Source organism: Phyllostomus hastatus, unplaced genomic scaffold, assembly GCF_019186645.2.
Source record: "Phyllostomus hastatus isolate PE091 unplaced genomic scaffold, TTU_PhHast_1.1 phas_contig_1, whole genome shotgun sequence".
NCBI lineage: Eukaryota > Metazoa > Chordata > Mammalia > Chiroptera > Phyllostomidae > Phyllostomus > Phyllostomus hastatus.
The window spans coordinates 14,348,635-14,375,947 of record NW_025333498.1 but is presented as its reverse complement, the minus strand read 5'-3'; the positions used below and the strand labels follow the sequence as shown (position 1 = coordinate 14,375,947).

Sequence of the window (27,313 nt, the reverse complement as noted above, 5' to 3'; positions counted from 1 at the left end):
TGATGAAAAGCAAGACCTTACAACCAAGATTATTTTATACAACATGGCTATCATTTAAAATAGAAGGAGAAATAAAGAGCTTCCTGGACAAGAAAAAGCTAAAGGAGTTTGTTAAAATCAAACCAGTATTGCAACAAATGTTAAAGAGCTTGTTTTCAGAAGAAGAAATAAAGAAAAAGATAATAAACAGAGGAAAAAGTTAAAATATAATTGTAAATAAATACCTATCTATCAATTATCACTTTAAATTATAAATGGCTTAAATGCTCCATCAAAAGACATAAGGTAGCTGAATGGATAAGATAACAAGACCCATATATATATATATGCTGTCTCCAAGAGACCCACCTCAGAATGAGAGATACATATAGACAAAAAGTAAAGGGATGGAAAAAGATATTTCATACAAATGGAAAAATAAAAGGCTTCATAGTACTACTTATATCTGACAAAAGAGACAATAAAACCTAGAATATAGTAAGAGACAGAGAAGGACACTGCATCATGATAAAGAGAACAATTCAACAAGAGGATATAACCCTAGTACACATTAATGTACCCAATATAGGAGCACTTAAATATGTAAATCAAATTCTGATGTACATAAAGGGAGCAATCAACAGAAATACAGTCATAGTAGAGGGTTTTAACACCCCATTGACTTCAATGGATAGATCTTCCAGATAGAAAATCAACAAGGAAACAGTGGACTTAAGTGACACACTAGATCAAATGGATTTAATTGATATCTACAGAGTATTTCATCCCAAAACAGCAGAATAGACATTCTTTTCATGTGCACATGGAATGTTTTCTAGGATAGACCACATCTTAGGACATAAAACAAGTCTCAATAAATTTAAGAAGCTTGAAATTATACAAGCATCTTCTTTGATCATAATTCTATGAAACTAGAAATCAATCACAAGAAGAAAACTGAAAAATACAAAAAGACATGGAAGCTAAATAACATGTTATTAAACCATGAATGGGTCAACAATGAGATCAAAGAAAAAATGAAAAGATACCTAGAAACAAATGAAAATGAGAACACAACAACCCAAAATCTGTGGGTCACAGGGAAAGCAATCTGAAGAGGGAAATTCATAGCATCACAGACCTGTCTTAAGAAACAAGTAAAAGCTCAAATAAACAATTTAACTTCATATTTAACGGAACTTGAAAAAGAACAACAAACAAAACACAGAATGAGTAGAAGGAAGAAATAATAAAGATCAGAGTAGAAATAAATGAAATAGAGTCTACAAATACAACACAAAAGATCAGTGAATCCAGTGTGGGCTGCCCACAAAGAGCGAGAAGGCTAAGAAGGTTGGGGAGAGCCTCTTTGTGGATGGCCCTGTAGGCCCCATTCATGATTTGGGGTTTTATCCTTGCAAACCAGGGAGCAACACACATTTGAAAGGTTATTTTGGGTGTAGAATAGAGGAAGGATAAAAGTAAGACAAATATAGGTATGAAAAGATTAGTCATCAAGATATCAAGGTTTGCCTAGACTCCAGGCAAAAAAAATGGGGGTGACTTGGACTGAGGTGGAGACAGTGGAGTCCAGATGAAATGTTGGGAGGAGAGCATGTGTTGAAGAGATGACGTGGCTTGACAATATCACTGTAGGTGCACGTGTGTGTGTGTATCCCATGGCAGTGAGAAGGGTCAGATTATCTCTGTAAACGGGCTAGATATTATGTTAACCATTTTGCATTGTTTTCAGTGATCCTCTCTTTTCCTTCTTAACAGAATCCCCACACTCCCAATCCAGGCCTGAAGTCAGACCAAAACGGCAAGAATCAGTCATTCTCATCCTAATCCCCATATATAGAAACTGTGCAAGGTTTCCTTGTGGGGGTCCCCAACTCCGATTATTCATTACAGAAAAGGAGAAGGAAATAGGGAGCAGATAGGGACTTGCTCACCACTATGGAAACTGGAACTTTGTGGCATATGAAGTAAGCTCTGGGCCAGGTGTTCTAGTAATAACTAGTTGACATTTGACAAGTTTGTGTCTTCATTTTCTCCATTTTAAAGTAAGGCGATTATATAACATGGGTTTTAAGTAAGATTTTAATCTAGTCCGGCCAGGTCACTCAGTTTGTTAAAGCATTGTCCTGATATGCTAAGGTTGTGGGTGTGATCCCTAATCAGGACACCTTCCATAAATTTTCACTACATAAACAGAAGATAAGCAAACGATCTCCTCTGTACATATTGAAATGGCTCTTTGATATTACATTTCTTTCAGGGCTTGTGGAAACTGGGTGGTATTTCTGTAAGTTGTTAAAAACTTAAAAATATGCTCCAATGTAGCTCCAAGTGAGGGGGAAGGAAAGAAGTTCCTATTAGCGAAGTTTGAAGAATGACCCATATTAGAGACATAATCCACATTGTTCTAGAATTTGAAAGACTTGGACAAAGGCTTCTTATATCTGGTATAAATTTAGGTGTATGAAGAAGGTCCTTTTGCCTTGCCTCTGAATATACCTTTTTTAAAATATTTTGTTTATTTTTAGAGAGGGAAGGGAGGGAGATAGAGAGAGAGAAACATCAATGTACTGTTGCTGGGGGTTATGGCCTGCAACCCAGGGATGTACCCTGTCTGGGAATCGAACCTGCGACACTTTGGTTCGCAGCCCGCGCTAAATCCACGGAGTTACGCCAGCCAGGGCTGAATATACCTTTCTCTACCTACTTATTGACATATGAAATTCCTTCAATAGGATGAAAAACTTTCTGTTAAACAATTACATATAAAAATGTAGTACAAACATTATTGGGAGAAACACACTAGGCTGTTTATGATTCACCTCTACTAATTTCCAATAGGTTTTCATAAGAAATGGAAGAGAAAATTTAAGGTTGCTGAATTCCTAGATTAAGGTGGAACTGCTTGAGAAGAGAAGGATTAGGAGAAAGGTTTGCAGAAAGGATAGACTTTTACAGTCCAATATTGTGAAAACTCGGCCTTTGGTACTTAGAGAATATGTAACTGAATTGACAGGGCAAAATACCTCACAATGTTTGTGGAATTGCTAAATTGCAATTTAAAAATCAAGAAAATGAAGGCTAGAGAAGGAAATGATTTTCCTAAGGTCATGGAGTAACAGTGAGACAGTAAGTACTAGGACAGATGCTCTGTGAGTTCTTTCCACTCCACTCTGCGGATTTCTCACAACTGCTTTCTTCCTTTGAATACTTGGTTCCCGAGGCCAGTACAGCTTCCCGCAGCTCAAATGGGTGCAATTATTGTTTCTCTTTTATTTTTGCATTTTTAATCCATTTCTTGTCTAGAAGGGCTGAAGGCATCAAACATCAAATGACAATTTTCTTCTTGTCTAACAAGACATTCTAGAATTTAAAAAATATTAGGAAGAAATACAACAAAATATTATCAGCACATCTTTCTGGGTGGTGGAATTGTAAACAATTTTTATTTTCTTCCTCATCTTTTTTTTGTACATTTAAAATTTTCTAGAATGGACTTTAAAAGAAGTTTATTAATTTTTTCTTATGAATTACTTTATAATAAAAAGTAACATATTGCCTTGGCCAGGTGGCTCAGGTGGTCAGAGCATTGCCCTGTACACCAAAAAATAACATTATATATATGTAATATATATGTATATGTATGTGTGTGTGCGTATGTGTGTGTGTGTATATATATATATATATATATATATATATATATATATATTCTCCTTCTTCCCCTATTTCTACTGTTTGAATGATCCTGCCTTCATTTAAGTGAAGTGGAGCACTGGGCTTCCATTAAGCAGGGTGAAGGGCACATCAGTTATCCTACAGATACTTGAGACAGTCAAGGAAGACCCTCATTTGTGGCACTCACTTCCAGTATTTTCTGCTGGAAGGGCAGACTGCTGTCTGAAATGACTGCTGGTCTTTCAGCAGAAACCGTCTCTGTCCCCCTTTCCTTCTTGGGCATGAGTCTTGGCTCTCTGTAAATATGCAGCCTTGCTTCATTCTCACCAACCTATTGTGTTTCATATATATATACTGTGTGTGTGTGTGTGTGTGTGTGTGTGTGTGTGTGTGTATGAAAAAATACTTTTAAGGAAAAAACCTCTCACACAATTCAAGACAACAAGAAAGCACAAACTCTTAGTGCCATGGGGTAGACTTTTTCCTTCTTTTGGCATGTAAAAGGTTATTAAATCTCACCTTTAACTGAAACATAATTAACAAAAGAAAAAAGCAAACAAAATATAACCAGAGTCATTGAAATTAAGAACAATCTAACCATAGCCAGAGGGGAGGGGGGAAGGGACAGTGGGGAGAAGGGTTTTCAGGAACTACTATAAAGGACACGTGGACAAAACCAAGGGGGAGGGGGGAAGCAAGGGAGGGAGGTGGGCTTGGCTGGGGTTGGGGGCGGGGAGAAAATGAAGACAACAGTAATTGAACAACAATAAAGTAATTAAAAATAAATAAATAAATAAATAAATAAATAAATAGGGTATTAAATTAACTTCCTCAATATTGCACCTAAACCTTCTTCCATAACACATAGAGATGTATAATCCTAGGCTTTTGTACATGAGAAATAAAATAAATTAAAAATAGGCCTAAAAAACCTATTAAGGATGAGAGAGAGAGAGAGAAAGAGAAGAAACGAATGGGTCTTGCTTTTCTGTGGGTCACCCTGGGTATATTTGGTGTTTTTTTGCATTTCCACCACCACCAAGAAAACAAAATTCTACGATATCCCACAAAAGTTAAACTTCGAGCTTCTTCCATGGAGAAGAAATATAGAAAATTTGAATCTTTCAATAACTATTTGATGTATATGTTTCTTTCCCTTCATCCTGATTTCTGAAACCCAACTTCCCTCACCATATTGCATTTGCTTTGTTCCTTTTCAGTTATGCCCAGGAATTAACGATGAAGTGTCTAAGAAGCTGTGTCAATTTGCTCATTGACATTTTTCTGTTTAACATATAGGTAATATATGTTGTAAAAATACACACATTTCTCCCAAGGGACTTAATAAAAGATATTTCATTTTCAGTATTAAAAATGAAGCTGTAAACATTTTTCCCCTAAGTTGGATCTTATGCAAAATAGTGACTAACCACTAAGCCAGATTCTTTCTTGCTCATTTTTAAAATTTTATTTTGTTGCCATTAAAACTGCCTTAGATTTCTTTGACATCTCCTTCTCCAGGGGCCATGTATGAAGATCAGATATATCCAAAACATGATTATTCAGTTAATGATTTCAATGTCCTCTTACGGAAAAATCCCTTCTGAAAACTACCTCTCAGTAACTCTAATAAAGGTGATTACAGGAGGCCAAAGAAAGGCAGTGAGGATGGCCTTTCCCTTCTCACCCTCCCTACTTCTCTCGCTTCCCTTTGCCCCTTTCTGCGGGGAGCCAGCCCTGCTGTCTGACACAGTCACAGAGGGAGCCACATGTCCGCACAGCAGACACGGCGGTGGGGGGTCGTGGGGGGGGACACCAGGCACTCCTCTGCTTAATCATTGTATTACTGCCCGTGCTTAGGGTCTACGTAATTTACCATGGGACTGGGACAGATGGCAATTCCACAGAAAAAGTACAGTTCTTCGGAAGTAAGCAAGAAAAGGAGAGCTCATTAGAAAGTGACTCCCCACCAGAGTGTCCTCCTAAGTCGGTTAGAGAGTTCAAAGAATGGGAATGGAAGAGACTCCTAGGATTATTCCCTACAAAAACCCCTATACCCACCCTTATTACACAATTTCTTAGAACCAGGGCTCCGGGAACAAGGAATAGATTAAAAAAACACATTTGGTCAGCATTGTACCAGTATCCATGGTCTGTTCCTCCTTTAACTCCTAGACCCACTGATCCCCCTTTACCCTATACTGGAATCTATCATAAAGGGTCAGGATGGGTAAATATAAATGGATATTGGAAAGATTATTATACACTTTCCTTCTATGAGGCCCTTAAGCGATCAGGGCCCCCATGGTGTTTGTTGCCAAAAAAAGTTAGACATCAAAGATGGAAACAAATAATAGAAATGCATCAGCACCAAGGTAGATGGCAGGCAGCCGAATGGACTGAGCAAAACAAAGATTATTCCTTGCTTAGAAAGACAGGGTCTGGCGTTGAAGTGAGAAGTGAGAGACAGGTATTAACCACATTGACCATGAAAGTCTTCTGCATGGCCTTTGCCAATGAGCTAAAACAATCCTGTGCCCTTCTACGTGCCCAGCTTGTGGCTTTAGAATATATAGATTAAAATTAAGTTAAGCTTTAAAAAATTAAGGTGTTATAAAGTGGTAAAACGTGTTACTGATTAATTGCAAAGATTAGGAGCTAAAAAGCTTGCACAATAATATGCAGTTATAATGGACAGCTGTTTCTTATTATGTCTGTGTCATATTTTCTGCGGGGCACTGACAAAGCAAGTATACCCTGAGAACCTCATTTTGATAGCTTTCACATATGCCACATGTACACACCCAACTATATAAAAATGAAGAACTCAGGAGCCCAGCAGAGATGCCAGGCTGTTGAGCTTGAAACTGCACCTCTCATGTCATTCCTGCGCCAACACTGTCCCTCCACTGGGAATCCCTGGACCTGCTGGAGCAGGACTCCAGCACCTTTCTCTACATTTTCTCTGTCTCCCTTCTTCCTCCACATCTTTTCTCTCTTCCCCTTCTCTTTTTCCTTTTACCACCTTTTCTCCCTGTCTCCTACCCTGCCTGAACTGAGCAATATACCAGATGGATGAACCTTTAAATGCTCACTAAGGGCCCAGTATATAGCCTTTGAGGATTATGTCATGAGACTGTGAAAATAAACTTTCTCATATTTACTACTGTTATTAATAATAACAATTACTATTACTACTAAAATTATTATAATTATAATACCTTATTTTTGTTACCCAAATTTATGACAGCAGAACCAGAGAAACATGCCCTGTCCCCAGAAGAATGAGCACCCTATACAATTTACACTGGGAAACCTCAAACTAGCCAAATTTCCCCAGTGGCATATTCCTGCAAACCAAATTCTAATTTTCTCTTCCCTAAAAGAGAAGTGCAGGATACTCCACAGGTCTCTGGAAAATCATTTGCTGTTTGGGGTTGGACCAACTTTGGTAGAGCCCCAGAACCACATGTACAACAATCAAACCAGTGACGCTGGTCACTTGGCTAGTTGTAAGGTGGAATGCAGAGATCCTGACTCCTAATGTGAACAATTCTTATTACACTTGTTTTATTTTTTTTTTTTGGTGTGTGTGTGTACAATTGTATTGAATCTTCAACTTTAAAAAATATTTTATATTTAATTTCTCATTTATCACTTTAGATACCCCAACATTCTAGCTTAAAGCTATAGCCAAAAGCTCTGCTTAAATCAAAAAGCAAATATTAGTCACAGACTGAGAAAGTGAAACACAGTGTAAAGCTTTATTAGTTTTTCTCCAGTCATATTAAATATCTGTAAGCATTTGAACTATACCCAAAGCAGACTTACCTGTTATTTTCCCCTTACATGAAGAGCCTATTATGATGTCATAAAATAAACTTACTTGGTGTCATTTCTCTTCAAGAAGCCATATTAATTGCTGTCTGAGGCAGGAATTGGTACTTTGAAAGATTAATACATGATTTTATTAGTTTGTTTTAGTATTTTTATGTGTATCAAAACTAAACAAAATTGGAGTGGTTCTTTCCCTTCTTTCCAGCATTAGGTATTACATTTTGCCTTTTTCTATTTTTAGGAAGTTTTGTTTCTATTCCAAGGTATAAAATAGAATGACAAATGACAATGTGTACTAAGGAATACTGATATTTTTACAGGACTTGTAACTTTGATCAGTACTTTTATATGCATTATTTCATTTAACCTTGATAATATCCCAAAATGTGAAAAGAAATTAAGATCTCTGCCTAAATGGTAAATAAGGTGAAGAAAAGTAAGGAATGAAGAAAGAGAGCAAAAATTTTGCATACGATCATATACTTTCTAAATGATGAAACCAGAATTTCAATCCAGGTCTCCTGACTCACCACTTTAAGTTATTTCTGCAAGAGCAGGAGATTTCTCTCTCTCTCTACTAGGAGCTGATGCCATCAGGTCCTCATGCTAAATATATCCAGCAGTTAAAAATATACACCAGCCATTTCCAACCCTGACCCAATGCATTTGTTTGGCTTTCTATTCTACTTCAAATCAAGACCAACTGTTGTACCTAACTAAATTATTTTATAAAATTTTGGAATAAAGCAACTACTACCCAGAAACCATTTAAAAAAAAACCAGTTATCTTTACATGATTAATTGTAATCACTTTCCCTTCCTTGTTTGAGAGTGTGAGATTTTCCTCTCTCATTTAATACGTATAACTGGAAAATGCTTTTCCATTAACCTTTAGATTCATTTTAGATTACATCTCATTTCTTATTTGTCTCATCTTGTCCCTATAAAATGACAGCCATCCTTTATGTTACTCTTAGGGAATTCATCCTTAAGTCTTGTCTAGGTATCAGGGATAATTCCCTGAAATACAAGAGTAATTGTGAAATTAGCTTCTTTTTTAAAGTATGCATACATTCATTTTAATTCCTATGGGAGTCTCTGTGGCGGAGGTCTGCCCTAAGGTGGAACTTGGATAGGACAAAAGACTGACCTTGGATGTAGGTATATTCTGTCTGACCTCTTCTAACTCCCTGTTAGGTGCCTGGTGTTCTTGTATCTCTGTTCCTGGACTATCAAAAGTTGCTCTTAGGGAAGAATCTGATATTAATCATTTCTTCTTTGATGAGCATTTGAGGCCACTCTTACATGTTTGTATAGAACAAGATTTATTTCCTACACTGCCCTTGCTGCCCCTACTTCACAGACACACACAGACACACACAAATCATTGAGCATAAGCTGCTATTTATGGTTAAGGTCAAGACAGTCTGTGGGAGTTCTTAAAAAATAAACACACGAGAAAAGAATTAGACCTACTGCTATAAACGACAATAGTTTTTCCCTGGGAAAAAGTGTCTGCTACAGTGAACCTAAAAAGAAACCCATATAATTTGGCTGTATAAACATAGTAACTCATACAGAATGAACCAGAATGAATTCTTTGTTAAAGAGTAAACAAATCTTTTATTTTAATTTTGGGGGTTAGGTAGTATAGGTGCTTTATTATTTAGAGTGGTACCAAAAAAATCTCCTTGGAAGAGATACCAATGGATTTATCTTGGTAAGAAGACAGTATCTGACAACAATTTAATTCCACATGTTCTGATAACATCAAGAGAGGACTCAAAAAGGAATCTGTTCCTCAGAATTATAGGGTATTAAGAGCACTACTGGGCTGGGAGGAGATGATGATTAATAGGGACTATTAGACTCAGAGTGAATGGTCATATGCATCAATTTCTTTTCCTTAAGGAGAGTTAATTTATTATTCAACCAATTATAAAAATGATTATCTCTCTTTTACCAATGAGTAAAATTATTATAAAGCCTATTTCTTTCATGATACTATCATGAAAATGAAAAAAAGTCACTCATCTTTCTTTTTTCCTTCTATTATACCTAAATAATCATGCTTTAGTTCACACAGTTTAATGATTTTAGAGCTACTTTTGAGTGTGTTAGTCTATTTTTGATGACTACTTGCCAATAGATGTCTTTTATAATCTAATCAACACCACAGTTGGAAAATATTCTGTGGTGGACTGTGGAATTCATCTATTATTTCAATGGTTTATCTGTATATTACTTTATTTGGTTGAGTTATTTGCCATGATGATTTGCATTCTGAAAGTATGATAGGAAACCCTAAAATGTTTTTCAAAACTACCAGTGCTAGAAATCACCATGTAAGTATTGAATTAGTGATGAATACTGACAGACTGTAGCCTAATTTTTAATTTGATATGTATAAACTGAAGCCCAGGAACAGCTAGAAACTGTCAGTTTGTACAAATTTTAAGTTTGTTAAAGGCAAAAAGCATATGCTGTGTTTTCTTTTTCTTCTACCTCAATTCTTTGGTTGGGATGGTTAAGATCAGGAATCAACAAAATAGCCAGACTATAGCTTTGTGCAAAATCAATTGAAGTCCATCAGGAATGGGACTAGAAACCAGGAACTGAGCTGTGGCAGAGGCACGCATGACCGCATTTGGTAAAAGGTGAAAGATTTATACACTCTGAAGAGAAACCAGAGTGTGCATGACCGAACTTGGGAAGGGTGGGGATGAAACAGAATTTACAGCAATTGTTATTGCTGTTCTTTTCAGCTCTGAGTAGATCAACTCAGTAATCTCTTGGCTTAAGCACTTGATGGGGCATGTGCTTTTATACACAGAGATTTACAGTGCTAAGGTATTTTTAAGATAAGTTTTAAAAAATTACAAGTTACTATTTGACTTTCTCTTTACTTAATAACAAAACCATCCCAGATGGATCCTCCAACTTCACTTAAAGATAACCTTTGCAAGTCCATTTCCATGTATCTTATCTCTAATATTTGAGTTATTTCTCTTTTTTATTTTCCATGCTGTAGTGAGCCTCCAAAATAGTCCCCAGTGATCCCTGCCTCCTGGAATTCACATTCTTGTGTCTCCCCCAACCATGATGTTCTAGGTTTGGTCTGTATGACCAACAGAATAAGGCAGAATTAAGAGGAATCTAATGAACAAAATAAACTAATGAACAAAATAGAACCAGAGGCAAGGAAACACGGAATAGACTGAAAGTGACCAGAGAGAGTGGGGAGGGGCATAATGGTGGAAAGAAAGGGAAGGGACTAAAGGGAATGTCAAAAAACATTCATGAATGACCCATGGACTTGGACAATGGTGTGGGGATTGACTGTGGGAGCTCGGGGTTTGGGGGTGGGATGGGTGGAGGAGGGCAAAGGGGGGAAAATTAGGACAACTGTAATAGAATAACAATAAAAAATCATTGAAAACTATAAAAAAAAGGAGAAAATCAGAGAGTTTATGAACACCCATGTAGTCAACACCTAGCTTTAGCGTGCCCCATTTTGTTTATTTTCCAATCTTCTTGCTATTTCCCAGATCACCACCTACACTGGATTATTTGGATGCAAATCCAAAACATCATATTCTGCCGTAAGACAAAGTAGTAACCATCTAATATTCAAAGCTGGGAAGCAGGAGCTTTCCTCTTGTTCTCACTGATTGGTTCTAAGAAAAAATGTGATTTAACTGAATATGTGTTTATTTTAGGCAAGTTGCATAACTGATCATCAACCTATATTTTATAATTTTTTGTAAGATGAAACAATTTTCATGCATTTTTATGGCGATTTTATGTCTTCGCATCCTGAATTCTGGGTTTCTGCAATGTTTCTCCTGACATTTTAAGGTCTGTTGGGTAGCTGGAAGATCCATGGGTTGGTTATAATAAACAAATTCCCTTGGGATGGAGCTTCCTATGACTGCAAATGTACTTGCAGCTAAAGTGCAAAAGGGCAAGTCAGTGGGTAGCCACTGAGGGCGATTTTCCTGACCTCTTGTGCTTTGTAAGTACCACCCAGAACTAGCACAAAAAAGTAACTCATTCAAATATCTTTACCTTCCTTTTGTGGAACCCCTGGTTGCTGTGGGGCCTAGATCTCTCCCTGATTATTATTGCATCTGGTGTCATGTTTTTCCAGCTGGTGCACTGCTTCCCTGTAGGAGATTCCTTGATGTTCATCCCTCGACCAGCCTCCTGCCTGCTCCCCTGGGGCTCATCCTACGACCCTACTCAACGCAGGCAACTTCTTCTTCAAACCTGAACTGTGGTTTAATGGATGGGTTTAAAAGGTGCTTATGGGTCATCTGTTTATCATAAAAATAAAGTGGTAGAACTGACTATAACTAAGTTTTAGTAATGTGAATTTCAACTCTGTCCCCTCCACCCCCCTACCACATATAAGCAGATGTAACTTTTATACTAGTGGCTTTGGTATTTCATTAAGAAATAAGGAATAAACGTGTTCACAGTCCCTGATATTTGAATGCTTTCAAAACAGAAATGAACAATTCTTTAACACTTTCACATACACCATTATTTTGCACACAAACTTAAAACAAGCTGGATCAAGGATATAGTTTGAGGACTAAATATTTAGAGTGTCACACAATGTCTTAAAGAACATATTTCAAAAAGACAAGAAATTAGCAGAATTAGTTGGCCTCCTAAGACTGTCCCTATATTTCTGCCTTGCAGCCTGGCTGTCAGTGATTCTACACAGGGCTTTCTTTGGGGTTATGTTTCCTGAGGGATCTCCTGGCATTAGCCTTGTCTTCCCACAACTTTGCATTTTGGCTCATGGACTGATTTTATTGTTCATTTTACTGACTACATATACTTCCAGTGCTCACCTCTCTAGCCCTGCACTATATTGACTCAAGTTGAAACACAGAAAATAAAAAAGATATGCCTAAAAGAAACAAAACAAAGGGGAGTGTTAAGAAGCAAAGAAAAAGAAAGAGCATGAGGAAGCTACCATCTATCTTTGCTTGAAAATATAGTCATTTAATAAGTCAGAATAATAAAAAGTAGATATCAAAAATACATATTGCTCATTTAAGTAGCAAATTTAGGGGTACAGTGGAAACACTGCATGGGTGGTTAATAGGTCACCTTAAATATCTGATTCAAAGTAGCTTTCAATTGGTCCCAGGACATCTTGTTAACTACTTGTCACTGACCTAAATGCAATGGGAAATATAACTTTGTAAGCATAAAATATGGGAGTAAGTTTGATATAACAAAGTAACTTAATCATGTTATATCACAAAAGTGACACTAAATTTATCTACTTCATTTGTAAGAATTATATTTCTGTTCATATATGAATTGGATTTGGAGATTTGATTTTAACATTTAGGAATCACATTCTCTTTTAAAATTATATTTTATTGACTATGCTATTACAGTTGTCCAAATTTTTCCCATTTTTCCCTCCTCCACACAGAGCCCCCACTCCCTCAGGCAATCCCCACACCATTGTTCATGTCCATAAGTCATGCATATAAGCTCTTCGGCTATTCAATTTGCTATACTGTACTTTACATTCCCATGGTTTTCTGTAACTACTTTTTTTTTACTTCTCCCATGCCCACTCCCATCTGGCAACCATCAAAATGCTCTCCATATCCATGATTCTGTCTCTGTTCTTCTTGTTTGCTTAGTTTGTTTTTAAGATTCAATTGTTGATAGATATGTATTTATTGCTATTTTATTGTCCATAGTTTTGATCTTTTTCTTTTTCTTAAATAAGTCCCTTTAACATTTCATATAATAATAGTTTGATGACAAACTCCTTCAGTTTTTGCTTGTCTGGGAAGCTCTTTATCTGCCCTTCGATGTTAAATGATAGCTTTGCTGGGTAAAGCAGTCTTGGCTGTAGGTCATTGCTTTTCATGACTTTGATTATTTCTTGCCAATCCCTTCTAGCCTGCAAAGTTTCTGTTGAGAAATCAGCTGACAGTCTTATGGGAATTCCCCTGTGGGTAACTACCTGCTTTTCTCTTGCTGCTTTTAAGATTCTCTACTTTTAATCTTTGACATTTTAATTATGATGTGTCTTGGGGTGCACTTCTTTGCATTCATCTTGTTTGGGACTCTCTGTGCTTCCTGGACTTGCATGTCTACTTTCTTCACCAAATTAGAGAATTTTTTTCATTATTTTTTTTCAAATAGATTTCCAATTTCTTGCACTTTCTCTTCTCCTTTTTTTACCCCTATAATGTGAATGTTGGAACACTTGTTGTCCCAGAGGCTGCTTACACTACCCTCATTTTTTGGATTCTTTTTTCTTGTGGTTCTTCTGATTGGTTGTTTTTTTTTATTTCTTATATACCAAATCATTGATTTGATTCTCAGCTTCATCCACTCTACAGTTGTTTCCCTATAAATTGTTCTTTATTTAATTAGTATATTATTTGTTTCTGACTGGATCTTTTTTATGCTGCTGAGGCCCTCACTAAATTCCTTGAGAATCCTTATAACCAGTGTTTTGAATTCTGCATCTTATAGATGGCTTATTTCCATTTTGTTTAGTTCTTTTGTTCTTTTTCTGGAATTTTGATCTGTTCTTTTATTTAGGCCATGTCTCATTGTCTCCTCATTTTGGCAGCCTCCCTGTGTTTCTTTGCATGTATTAGGTAGAACTGCTATGACTCCCTGTCTTGATAACATGGCCTAATGAAGTAGGTATCCTGTAGGGTCCAGCCTCCCCTATCACTCAAGCTGGGTACTCGAGGTGTATGCACCGTGTGAACTGAGTACACCCTCCTCTTGTAGTTGAGCCTTGATTGCTGTTGGCAGGTCAATGGGAGGGATTCACCCAGGCCTATCAGTTACAAAGACTGGCTTTGACTACAAAGCCCCACCTCTGCCCTCCATAGAGGATTTGAGCTACAGGGTAGTGGTGCTCTGATGTGGTCTATTACTGTCCTCTGGGTGTGTTGGCCCTGGGGTTTCCTGGTGGTACAGGCCATGGTCAGTCTCACCTGTGTTTTGCCTGGGGCCACTCTGCCTGAGCTATAAAGCAATCTGAGATGGGAGTCACTTGTACTGGGCTTGGAGATTTCCAGGCAAAGCTAAATTGTGAACCTAGGCTGACTGCTGCTAGCGATATGCCTGGGACTACTTAGCAAGAGGTATGGGGATTGGGGGCTCACTGAAGCCAGCTGTTGATTTTCAAAGGATTTAAGAAGTTGTAAAGCATGAGCCAAGACCAGACATTCATATGGAAAAGCCACTGTTAACAGTTATAAGTTGGGTGGGATGGAGCCTCAGGGGATCTCCAAGGTGGGGCAAACAGTGTTAGGTTGATGGAGTCTCAGATATGGCTCCCCCTTCTGATTCTGTGGCTCTGTGGGAGAAGGGTTCAGAAAAGGGACAATGGCCTCTGCCTGCCTTTGTGGCTGGGAAAGTTGTTTCCCAGCTCCCACCTTGATGCCAGACACTTCAGTTCCTCTCTGTATGTCACTGGTGCCTTTCAAGCTGCTACCCCAGTGCTGAATCTCACAGGGAGTAAGTGTAAGTCCATGTGTGGGTTCTTTAGGAGGAACGGCTTGGTTCTCCAGAAGTTTCTTCCATTGACTCAATCCCTGCTGGTTTTTGCATCCAGATATTATGGGGACTTATCTCCTGGCACTGGAACCCTGGGCTGAGCAGCTTTGTGTGGGGCTGGGACTCTTCATTCCTGAGATATTTGTCATGAATTTTTATTTACAACAAGACACATGGATGTGGGACCAGTCTGTTTCATGTCTCTGTCCCTCCTACAATTCTGGATAGATGTGGTTTCTTTAATTCTGTAGTTGTTAGACTTCCATTCAACTAAATTTCTTTTTATTTTTTAAATATTTTATTCATTTATTTTTAAAGAGAGGGGAAGGGAGAGAGAAAGAGAGGGAGAGAAATATCAAAGTGTGGTTCCCTCTCACATGCCCCCTACTGGGGACCTGGCCCACAACCCAGGATGCGCCCTGAGCAGGAATTGAACCGATGACCCTTTGCTTCACAGTCTGGTGCTCAGTCCACTGAGCCATGACAGCTGGGGCTCAACTCAATTTCTGATGTTTCTGAGAGGTGGTGGTTCTATAGTTTAGTTGTAATTTTGATGTGGTTGTGTGAGGAGGTGATCTGTGTTTACCTATGTTGTCATCTGCACTAGAAGTCAGGAGAACTTAGAAATCACTTTCAAAATGTGATTGTATGAAATTAAATATATGTATTTCAGAAAGAATGCATTAAAATAGAACATGCCTTAAATTTTTTGACAATGTTGTTTAGTGGCATTGCATACTACTCCTTTGTGGCAATAGCAGTAACTACTTTTAGCATCCAGTTTTCTAGAGCTTCCCTAGCAATTGTTTTAGCAGACATCTATGCAAATACATTGGAGCAGTTCTCAAAATGTCTGGAAACACTTGTGGGATCCTTTAAACCCTTTTAGAGATGGAAAGGTCAAAAGTATTTTCTTAATAAGACTAAGAAGTTGTTTTTCACTCTCATTCTCTCATGAGTGTTTAAAGTAGAGGTCTCCAGTAGTTCCATGGCATGTGATATTTCAACAGATTGAATTCAGAAACAGATTTGAGAATCCAGATGTCTTCCGTTAAGCCAGAGAGACATTAAACAGATTTGCAAAACTGTAAAATTCCATTTTTCTCTTTCTTAAATGGAAAAAGTCATTTTGAATAAAAATATGTCATTTATGTTAATATGTATTGATTCATTTAGCATTATTATTTTAAAATAGATTAATAAAGAAATGTCTTAAATACTTTTCAATTTTCATTTCTAATATAGTATAGATAGAGAGGTAGGTAAGTAGACAATCAAAAAAGCTCTTCAGGGGTCTCAATTTTTTTAAAGTTATAAAGAAATCCTAGAGACCAAAAAATTTACTTAAAAACTTAAAACTTAAAAAGGCTACTTGAAAGCTTATTATTTTAGAGTATTAAGTGATAAATAGAAATCTTGGTTTTATATGCTCCAAAGAAAATAATAATTTTTTAAAAAATTTTTACTTGGTTGTTCAAGTACAGTTTTTTGCCTTTTACTCCCATCCCAGCCCACTCCCCCAGCTCTCCCCACCTCCCTCCCACTTCCACCTGCCCCTAGTTTTTGTCCATGTGTCCTTTATACTTGTTCCTGCAAACCCTCCCCCTTTTCCCTGAAATTCCCTTGAAATTTCCTCCCCTCTCCCCTCTGGTCACTGTAAGCCTGCTCTCTATTTCAGTGTCTTTGGTTATATTTTGCTTGTCCATTTGTTTTGTTGATTAGGCTCCTGTTAAAGGTGAGATCATATGGTATTTGTCTTTCACCGCCTGGCTTAAAAGATAATTATTTTAAAGTGACTTTTGACTTTGATTTTAAAATACTTACATATTTATCATTTTGTAGTAAGTCTGATGGGTAGGCTGTCAGAAATTTTTCCTACCTAAAACATGAAATAATAAAGAAACAAAGAACTTTATATTGCTTAATACGTTTGTAGCAGACCTGTAAGAGAACATAAAGTACTTTTCACTTTAGCCCAGTGACTTGACTAATTAAGTCAGTTTTTCCTTGTGACATCCTGAAATAGGACAGTATCACAACATAACATGGAACTACTTCTAGCCACTTTTACATTTACATCTTCTTGAGGTAACTCATTGCCCTTTAGTTGAGCAGCTAACCATAATTAAATGTTTTCCCATCATTCAAAAATATTAGCTTCTTTTGTATGAGTTCTTTAGTTCTTCATCATTTGCTGGTACAGCTTCTTTTTAAAACTGCCTACAGGTTCTAAGACGTACCCAGTAAGCTGACTTCCACTTGAGAATGAATTCCAAAGTAGTAGTCTTGTCATGGGGTGCTGAGCTAGAGGTCCCCCCAAATGGAGAAAACCCCAATAGCAATTGCTTGGGGAATGAGGGAAGTGGAGTAGGGCCACTGGACAGTGTTTTAGTAATGTTCAAGGTTGTGCCTGCTTGGAGCCAGGGAGATGGGTGTGACTCTAACCTGTGATGCAATGTAGTCATGAAGCGGCTTGCTGCACCTGCATGAGATCAGGAAGGTGGTTAGCCTTAGGTCACAGGCTGCTTGCCTGGACTAACAATGGCAGCTGAGAAACTAGACTCCTTACTGTGGTGTAACCCAGTATGGGGGGAATTGGAAATGGGGTTACAGAGGAAGATCTGAGCTGGGATTTATATCCAGGCCCAGAACAGCCATTGCCCTCTTGACCATGTGGCTGGGGAAGGAGAAGCCTCTTGACCACATAGCAGCAGTGAGGGGTCTTGGACACATGGTTTGGAAGGATGCAGAAGGATTCCTCGGCCCACCACGAGGATGCAGTTTGGGATTAAAAGCAGGAGCCTAGCTAGCCAAGCATGGACGACTGGTGGGAGCCAGGATACAGACGGGAATCTGCCCAGCTAAGCTACAGACCTCTATTTCTTTTCCTGAGAGATGGTGTCTCTGGCTGGCCTGGTTTGTTAGGGGGGCAGTGGGCAAGACTGTGTGTTTTTGTTTGTTTGTTTGTTTCTAAAGGGAGTGAGATTTAACAGCAGAATTCCACCATTGTTCTTAACCTATATAACTTTGGAATAAATATTTCCTTTCCTTTTCCTAAGGCTCTGGCATTGGGAGTCACAGTTCTTATTGGTGGCAGGCAGCAGAACCCACAGCAATAGAACCCAGGGGTTCTGTTACAGTCTTTCCAGGTTTGTCATGCTAATCCTCTGCTCAAGAACTCACAATAGCTTCTGCCAGATAAGTTTTTACTTCTCTACTAAGTTTTCAATGTTCCCATGATTTGGTCACCTATTACCCACTTAACCTTATTTCTTTTCCTACTAATATGAATTAGTTTTTCTAGGAAGCCTATCTTCCTTCCATCAGACTCATTCCTACTTTCATAGTAGCACTTAGAATTTACTATATTCTTGTTCATTAACCTTTAATGCACCTGGCAAGTAGTCATTACTTTGCCAATTTTACAGACAAAGAGCCAAGCGCCGAGATATTAATGTGATAAGCTCAAGGCAATATACCTAGTCATTGGTAGAGCCAATATTCAAACTCTGTCTGGCAATGAAACTAGTGCTCTTAGCCAGATATATCAGTAAGTCAATTAAATTTGATGGGCTAAATGGATTTAGGATTTTATGCTCAGACTGCTTAAAAGAAAACACCTAACAGCTGTTTACAAGAAACACGCTTAAAATATATGGACACAGAAAGAGTGAAAGTTATAGGAGAGGACCATTGGGACAGATGGACAGACATATACACACACACAGCTGGTATAGCTAAACTTTAAAACAAAAATTATCATTATTAGATAAGAGGGATATTTAGTAACTATATAATATATATAACATATATAAAATATACTGTATTTTGCTGTGTATAATGCGCAATTTTGCCCTAATTTTTGAGGGAAAAATAAGGATGCACATTATACATGGGTAGTACTAATTCTGTATCTGCATAAATGTTTTTAATTCTTCTATTTATGCTGTGTTAGAAGTGTAACTCTAGAAAGCAATAACGATATACGTATGCAATATAATACACTGGAATATGATAATCGGTTTGTTTCTAAATATAAATAAATAATTGAATTAAAAAATTAAAATGAAACACTATTTTCCTGAAAGTTTGGGCCAACACTGTGGGCACACATTATACACAGGAGTGCATTATACACAGCACAATATAGTAATAATTTTGCAATATCTAATAGATAGCTTTAAAGTACCGAAAGAAAAAATTAGCAGTACAGGAAAAACAAATAAATCCATAATAATAGTGGGAGATTTTAACATACTTCATGCCTGATAAAATAAGTAGTGAAATACCAGTTAGGATGTAAAAAACTGGAACAAAGCAGCCATTAGGTCAAACTTGTATTTGGGCAACACTGTACCTCAAAATGAGAAAGAACGCTTATTATCCTTTTCAAACATGAAAGGAAGCTACGTGGAACTGAATAATAATGAAATTACTACTATTAAAAGTTGAGCAAATTAAATGAATTGCTTAGAGAGAAATTTTTAGCCCTAAACACATGTATCAGAAAACAAACACACACAAAAAGCCCGAAAAATCAACTGAGCTAAGCATTCATTTAAAGAAATTAGGGGAAAAAAGGGAGCACATAGGAAATGACAAGTAATATTAGCAGAAATTAATAAAAAGAGAAAGCATACATAGAATAGGATCAACTATCTCAAAAGGTGGTTCTCCAAAAAAGCTATAAAATTGATTAATGCCTGGCAAACTGCTTAAAATGAGAGAGAGAAAGGACGTAAAATAACCAATGTTGGGAATGAAAAGTAGGGCACACTACAGACCCTGTAGACATTACATGATAACATAAGATACTGTAAAAAACTTTGTCAATATATTTGAAAATGTAAATGAAGCAATTTGTTAGAAAAACATGGTCAAAAACTGAAACAAGTAGAAAATCTGAATAATGTTAAACTAACTTGTAAATAAAAACCTTTCCATAAAATAACTCAAGTTTCAGATTGTTTCTTTGGTGATTTCTAACAAACATTTAAAGAAGAAATAATAATCAATCTTACATAAAATATTCCTGAGACTAGAAAACAAAGGCGTTCTCACTAGCATTTTTCACGAGGCCTGAAGAACCTGGCATGTTCCTATTTGGAAAGGAAAGTAATAGAGCAATCTTACTTATAAACGTAGACACAGACACTTAAACATTTAATACACTGTATTCATAATATATAAAAAGGCCAACACATCCTCACTAGGTTGGGTTTATGACAGCATTGCTAGGTTGGCTGAACAAGGGAAAACCAATATATGTAATTTACCATACTAACAAAATGAAGGAGAAAAACATATCACAATCTCAAAAGATGCACGAAAAATCATCTGATAAAACTCAAAATCCATTTATTTATTTTTATTTTATTTTTTAATCTGTTTCCCATAAACTACTTTATTGTTGGTCAATTACAGTTGTCTGCATTTCTCCCCACTACTCCCCCGTCAAAATCCATTTATGATAAAAACTCTCAGAAGACTAGGATTTGAAGGGGAGTTGCTTAATTTGATATAAGGTTTATTTATAAGGTTAATGTTATATCAAATAACATTATTTGATATGTTTTATTTTAAAAACATTCTTATTGTATTTTTATTGTATTTTGAATTACCGTTTATCCTCCTTATACCCCCCAACCTCGCTGTAATCACCACACAATCGTCCATGTCCATGAGTCCTTTTTCCTTTTTGCTCAATCCCTTCAACTCCTAATCCCCGCCCCCCAGAGCTGTCAGCCTGCTATTTATGAGTCTGTCTCTATTTTGCTTGCTAGTTCAGTTTGTTCATTAGATTCCACATATGAGTGAAATCCTATGATATTTGTCTTTCTCTGACTGGCTTATTTCATTCATGTAGCATAATGTTCTCCAGGTCCATCCATGCTGTGGCAAAGGGTAAAATTTTCTTCTTTTTTTATGGCCAAGTGGTATGCCATTGTGTAAGTGCCCCATAGTTGTTTTATCTACTCATCTACTGATGGGTACTTGGTCTGTTTCCATATCTTTGGGATTGTAAATAATGCTGATGAACACAGAGGTGTTTATGTTTTATAAGAGTTATTTTTTTTTAAAAAAAGCAACCCACTTCAAACAATGCTAAAATGTTGATAAATTTCCCTTTGGAATCAGTAGCAAAATAAGGGTGCCATCATTGCAACCCCTATTCAGCACTGTACTGGAAGTCCTAGTTCGCTGGATAAGGCAAGGAAAAAAGTACTGTACAGGTTTGTAAAGGGAGAAAAAGAAGTATAAGGATTGTGAAGAAAGAAATGAACTGTTATTCACAAATGATATAATTGTACATAGAAAATCTAAAAGAATATGTATACAACAGTTAAAACAGGGTTTTACTGGCGTAAGGTAGGTAAACAGATCAACAAAAAAGAACAGAGAACCCAGAAATAGCCTACTGCTGTATGGACACGATTCATGACAAAAGTGACAATGTAGAATAAGATGTTTGCAACAGGTAGTGCTGAGACAACTGGATATTCATATAGAGAGGAAAAAAAGAAATCTGATCTAAACCATAAGCAAAAATCACTTCCAGGCAAACTTGTAGGTATAAATGTGAAAGAAAAAACAGTAAGACTTCTAGAAGGTAATATAGGAGATTTATCTTCATTACACATTCACAAATAATGATGATACAAACGACCAACAAACATACAAAAAAGGCACTTGATCTCAGTATTCAGGGAAATGCAAATTAAATCCATATTAAGATAATAGTATACAAGTATAATAGCTAAAACTACTAGACTGGCAATAACACATTTTAGAGTAATGGAAACTCTCATGTGCTGCTGAGATAGTAGGTTTCGTATAATCCTTTTGGAAAACAGTTTATCATTTCTTTATTTATTAAACATATGCATACTCTATGACCCAGCAGTTCCACTCCTACAGTGGGTACTCAATAAAATTTAATCTATATGTCACCTAGAGACATATGCAAGAATATTCATAGCAACTTCATCCAGAAAATGGAAATAAATGTCCATTAATCATAGAATAACAAACCCTGGTATATACACTCAATGGATACTATACAGCAAGGAAAATCAATGTATTATAGCTACGTGTAACAATACGGATAAATCTCATAAACATAATGCTAGGTGAAAGAAACCAGACACCAAAGAACATACTTTAAGAATCCATTTATATAAATGCAAAGATACAAATAAGGCATGCATGCTTAATTGTTAAAACCATAAAGAAAAACAAGAAAATGCATATCATAAAACTCAGGACAGTGGTTACCTTTCCCAGGTAGTGAGGATTAAGTGATTGAGAGGGCACAAGGCAACTAGTGAGGAGCTGGCACTGTTTTATTTCTCGACCTAAACGGAAGTTACATGGGTGTTTGATCTGTGATGATTTGTGGTTTGGTTCACTTTTCTCTGTTGCATTTTGTAATAAAATATGTGTGAAAATTCAAGAATTCCTTTATTCATGCATCACTCAGCAGCTCTGAAGATGAGTAATAAAAATCAGTGCAGTAAAAAAAATTAGTGCATATTTTAGGAGTTAATCTATCCTATTTAGACTTTTTGTGCTACATAACAGAAGAGAAATGCAGATAAATTTAGTCTGTTTAAAATTCCACATGCCAGTGGTTCATCTCTGGTTTCTGTACATGTGGTCAGCTCTTCATTGGGATCCAGGTTATCAGGGACAAGTGTTTCCAGGACTCGGAAGGAACAGGTTTGTTGAGGCCCTCCTGAATGTTATATTCCCTGAGGTTTTGCTTTCTGTGGGAATCATAAGCCTCTTAAATGACCATGCTTCAAATGAAACATTTGTTCCTCTTCAGCAGCATTAAATAAATTTCAGGGCACTGTGCTTTGGCTCTGCTCTTGCAAGAAGAAGAGGCAGGAAACCCTTCACCCAGGTCAGTTGTGTCTCACTTATTCCACCAAGTAACATCACAGGTTTTTCCCACTTGCGTATTTTAATTCCTAATTAGCCTGATTATATAACATAAGTGAATCAATGGCTTAAATGCTTTGCATCTCATAGCAAAGAAGTAATGAATTAGGTACTTAATAGGCTTTAACAAATGCTTTTACTGCCTATATATTTTTCATCACTCTACACATATTTGCAATACAAATCAGTAGTTTTTCCACTGGTTCATAATTTTGGTTTACATCACCCAGGAGAAAAGGATTTTTGTTATTCTGTTGATATCTGCAAAATTTATAAATTTGCATCCTGAGAATCAGCAGAAGCTTGTCCATACCTCAATTTGGACAAGACTGACGAAATCAGTTAACTACATTAACATTTAAAGTATGCCAGTGGTGTTAGATTGAGCTCTCTGGGACTCAAGCAAAAATGAACAGGCCTGTCACAAAAGATTCTATATTGTTTATACAGTATCTTGGCAAGAAATCTAATTTTATATGATTGCAAACAAAGATGCTAGTTGTTGTTTTAACACTGTTCTAGTAACATCTGGAAAGGGTGTGAGAACCTTGATGACTACAGTTGCTGAACTCTTGAACTTGAGAAGGCTTGTTCCTTAAAGCACTCAGCAATTTACTCCTCCTCCTGTCCCTTTTCTTCAGTCCAATGGCTTCCTCTAAAAGAGTTCAATATTATAAGCAGCAGCTAAACAGAGGTTGAGCTCATCCATTCTAGAGCTAGACCAGATATTTAATGCTTAAGTATCTCTTAAGATCTGAAGATCTGGCATATAAATCAAGCCCTCCTATTGCCTGATTTTTTTCCAGTACTTAGGCGTTCTTTTGTATTAGTCATATAACTCCTCAATTTTTTCACAAGAGCCAGTGTTACAAAGAAGATGGTTATTCAGAAAGGAGGAAACTTCATTGGTTTTGGAATCCTTATGGCAATACTTTCCCTTACTATATCTAAGACATCTTTGCATTGTGCATTATGCAAAAAGGAACTTGACTTCTGATGGTTAGCTCTGCAATTCAACCCATTGCTGAAAATGGCTATGGAGCACTGTCCTATGAGATCTTCCTAATTTCACCAAGTACCATTCTCCAAAAATGAAGTCAATTTGTAGATAAGCAAGGAGTCTTAGTAACAGTGTTGGGTAAATTTATCGGTACCTTAAAATACTGCCTAGCAAGAATGGAAAGAGACCTAGATTGCAACTCAGCTCTAGCATTTCTTGACTACATGACTGACCTTGAGCAAGTTAGTGTCTCTGTGATTCAGTTTTTCTTTTTCATCAAGTAGATAAAATGCAGATTATGTACTTGAGATCTGGCCTCAAGCACAGCCAGAGGCACGAAGTAGGCAATGAAAAAATGATAGCTATGATGGTTCAGCCAATACTTCAGTTCTGAGTTACTTTAGTGACTTGCAGGGATTGGGGGCAGAGGTGAGGCAGTATGAGTTTATTCAGGTAAAGGGTGCAGCTGGTTCTACCAGGTCCAGCACCGCCAAGACTCTTACAGCAAGGTTTCTCTGCAGGCCCAAGCCACACTGAGGACACGACCTAGGGTGATACTTGGTCAAGTTAGGGGCATTTGTGGTTTGGATCCTGGCCCAGCCCAGGAGGAGCTGAGACAGACCGGGGCAGTTCAAACTCACCTGCTTGGCAGGTGCACACAGTCAGAGGCACGACTGCAGAGGCGGGCTGGCAGGGTGGGCGGGAGCGGAGGATGTACAGCTCCAGGCGCTTGGCGCCGGCCGCCCAGTCGCCGCGGTGGCTGCCGGGATACGCCGCAGCGAATGGTCGCGCCGAGCGCCGCTCTGAGTGACCTTTCACCCGCGCCCAGCGGTCCCAGACGGCGGCACAAGGCGGAAGCCATGGCGGAGGCGGCGGCTGCAGCCGGCGAGACGGGCGCGAGCTCAGGCTCAGGCTCAGGCTCCACAGGGGACCTTGATCGGGACCCGGACCGGGACCGTGCGGGGCGGAGGCTGCGTGTTCTGTCGGGCCATCTGCTGGGCCGGCCCCAGGAGGGTCTGAGTACCAATGAGTGCAAAGCGCGGAGAGCCGCGTCTCCAGCCACGGCGGCGCCCACGGCCACTCCCGCCGCGCAGGAGTCGGGCACCATCCCCAAGAAGCGGTGAGTAGCGGCAGGGAGGAGTGAGCCGCCAGCGAGGTGCCAGGCCGCGCCCTGCGGGAGGGAACACACGACGTGGTACGGGAGGTGACGGGTGGGTGGAAGGCATTCCGGTCCCTGAAGGTACTGGTCAATTTCTTTCACGAGAGAGTGGACGAGACCCGGACTCTGTCAAGAAGGGGGCAGGATGGAATGCTGGATTTGGGTCACTATTTGAGAGTAACAGACCTGAAGTACTCTTATTGGGGAAGCCTTCAAGGGGACCCTTTTCCTTGGCTTTTTAATGCTAGGAATTCATTATCTCTCTTGAATTAATACATTGGGGGCCAAGATCTAGGAATGGATAGAAAGGGTTCTCTTTTGATCCTTTGAGGAGATTTAAGCTTGTACTAGATGATGGATCTCTCTCGTAACTCCCGCAAAGGAGAAGTGGAAGAAGGCACTGACGGGTTTCTGTGGGGTATGTTTCTTCTTGCTTAGGGGCAGGGCCTTCGACTTGGATGGAAGAAACCGAGAGGTGGGAAAGAAGCAATAAATTTCAGATACTAGTTAGTGATTATAGGGTGTGGTGATAGTTACCGAGCTCTTGTGTAAACATAAGGTGAAAGATCTTGACTTCCAACTTTTTGGAGAAATCTTAAGTTCTAATGGAAGCTGCTAGGAGAAGCTGTTTTCTGAGATGTGTCTTTGTCAATGTGACTGAACTTTGAGAGTGAAAAAAAATGTTGCTAACGTTTAATGCCAGTGTACTGGAGATTGTGCTAAATCTATTATTTCTTTTACTCCTCTCTCCAAACAATGGGGTAGGTGCAGTTCTCTCCCATTTTACGGATGAGGAAATTAAAAAGATTTTACAAGGCTGCTGCAGGCTTGGCAGGTATTCTGTGTGGTGGGTTAGAATGCAAAAGCACATAACATTAATTTTTGGGTCAAGTTTTTAAGCTGTACTGCTTCTCGTGAATTCATCAATTCAGCATTCATTGAGTCCTTCCTCTCCTACATACTCATTTTACTAGGAATACAGAGATTTAAAAATGCGGTGTTTGCTCTTAAGGAACTGATAGCCTTAGTAAAATACAGTTCTAATACAGTGTGATAAGAAACTAGCTGGTAACCACACCAAATGGTCATTTAACACAGTTTTGGGTGTGTATCTGTTAGGGCAAAGGCTTTTTCAGAATATGGATTGTCTAAGTAAATCTTGAAGTTTGTGTTGGAAGCAGCCTGCCAAAGGAGAAAAGTGTTCTTGGCAGAAAAAGTGTGTTCATGGATAAAGCAGTGAGACAAGTTAGGGAACTGTTGGGAGTAAAGTGTGACAGAAAGGAGTGAGAATGACAGGTGATGAGGCTAGAGAGACCGGTCTTGTTCACAGGATTTTATGTGAGGTAAAACATTACATTTACCTTTTGGAAAGGCCACATTGGGGATTGAATTGAAGAAGGTTAATATGGGAAAATAGACCTGAGTTTGAATTTTTACTACACAATTCCAGCTGCATGACTTAGACAACTCACTTAACCTCTCAGAGCTTCTTTCTGTTCCCCCATCTGTGAAAATGAGGACTGTAATTCCTGCATGGCATTGTTGCTATGAGAATTGAAAAATATAAAGTGATTAAGTGCTTAGTGCAATGCTGGTTACATAATCCCTCAACAAATGGTAGAGGCATTTTTTTCATTGAGGCCAAAGACAGGGAGACCAATTAGAAGACTTATCCCAATGAGAAATGCTACGATTGGGAATAGGCAGCCTATTTGAAAAAAATAAGAAGAGGCAAAGTTTCCGTAACTTGGTTACTGAATGGTGGAGGATGGAGGAATCAGGGACCATATCGTGCCCTCTGGCTTCACTTGATATTATATTAGCCATCATAAGGTTTAAAACTTAAGTTTTCTAAGTGACTTCATGTACGTTAATGTCTATTCATTTGTATGCAACTGTGTGTGATTGTACATTTACATGCAGGTTTGCACTCTTAGAACTAAGTAGGTAGATCAGGTGTATTCCTTATGGTTAGATTGTGGTCTACAGTATTTGGAGAAAAATAGTAAGTCTTATAAGTCACTTTGGGATAATGGGTGAGGCTTCCATGGGTGCAGGTGATTGGTCTGGGGTCCCCTGTGAGACTGTTCCATTGTTTGAAGGTACAGGTGTAACCCATTGATGGTATAGATTGC

General features: G+C 38.1%; 1 protein-coding gene and 1 long non-coding RNA gene across 2 annotated transcripts in view; one reads left to right on the top strand and one right to left on the bottom strand.

Annotated features, from left to right (window-relative positions):
• Nucleotides 1-1,963: 1,963 nt before the first annotated feature.
• Nucleotides 1,964-24,794, bottom strand: LOC123818829. Its single transcript, XR_006785775.1, has 3 exons — nucleotides 24,661-24,794; nucleotides 16,900-16,954; nucleotides 1,964-3,363 (listed from the first exon to the last, which is right to left on the bottom strand). It is a non-coding gene; the product is annotated as an uncharacterized LOC123818829 (long non-coding RNA).
• AGPS (alkylglycerone phosphate synthase) overlaps nucleotides 24,693-27,313 on the top strand; it is a 144,119-nt gene continuing 141,498 nt past the window's right edge. Inside the window, exon 1 of the mRNA XM_045838437.1 lies at nucleotides 24,693-25,139. Within this exon, the coding sequence (XP_045694393.1) occupies nucleotides 24,802-25,139 (338 nt within the window). The 5' untranslated portion in view covers nucleotides 24,693-24,801. The remainder of the gene's footprint in view (nucleotides 25,140-27,313) is intronic.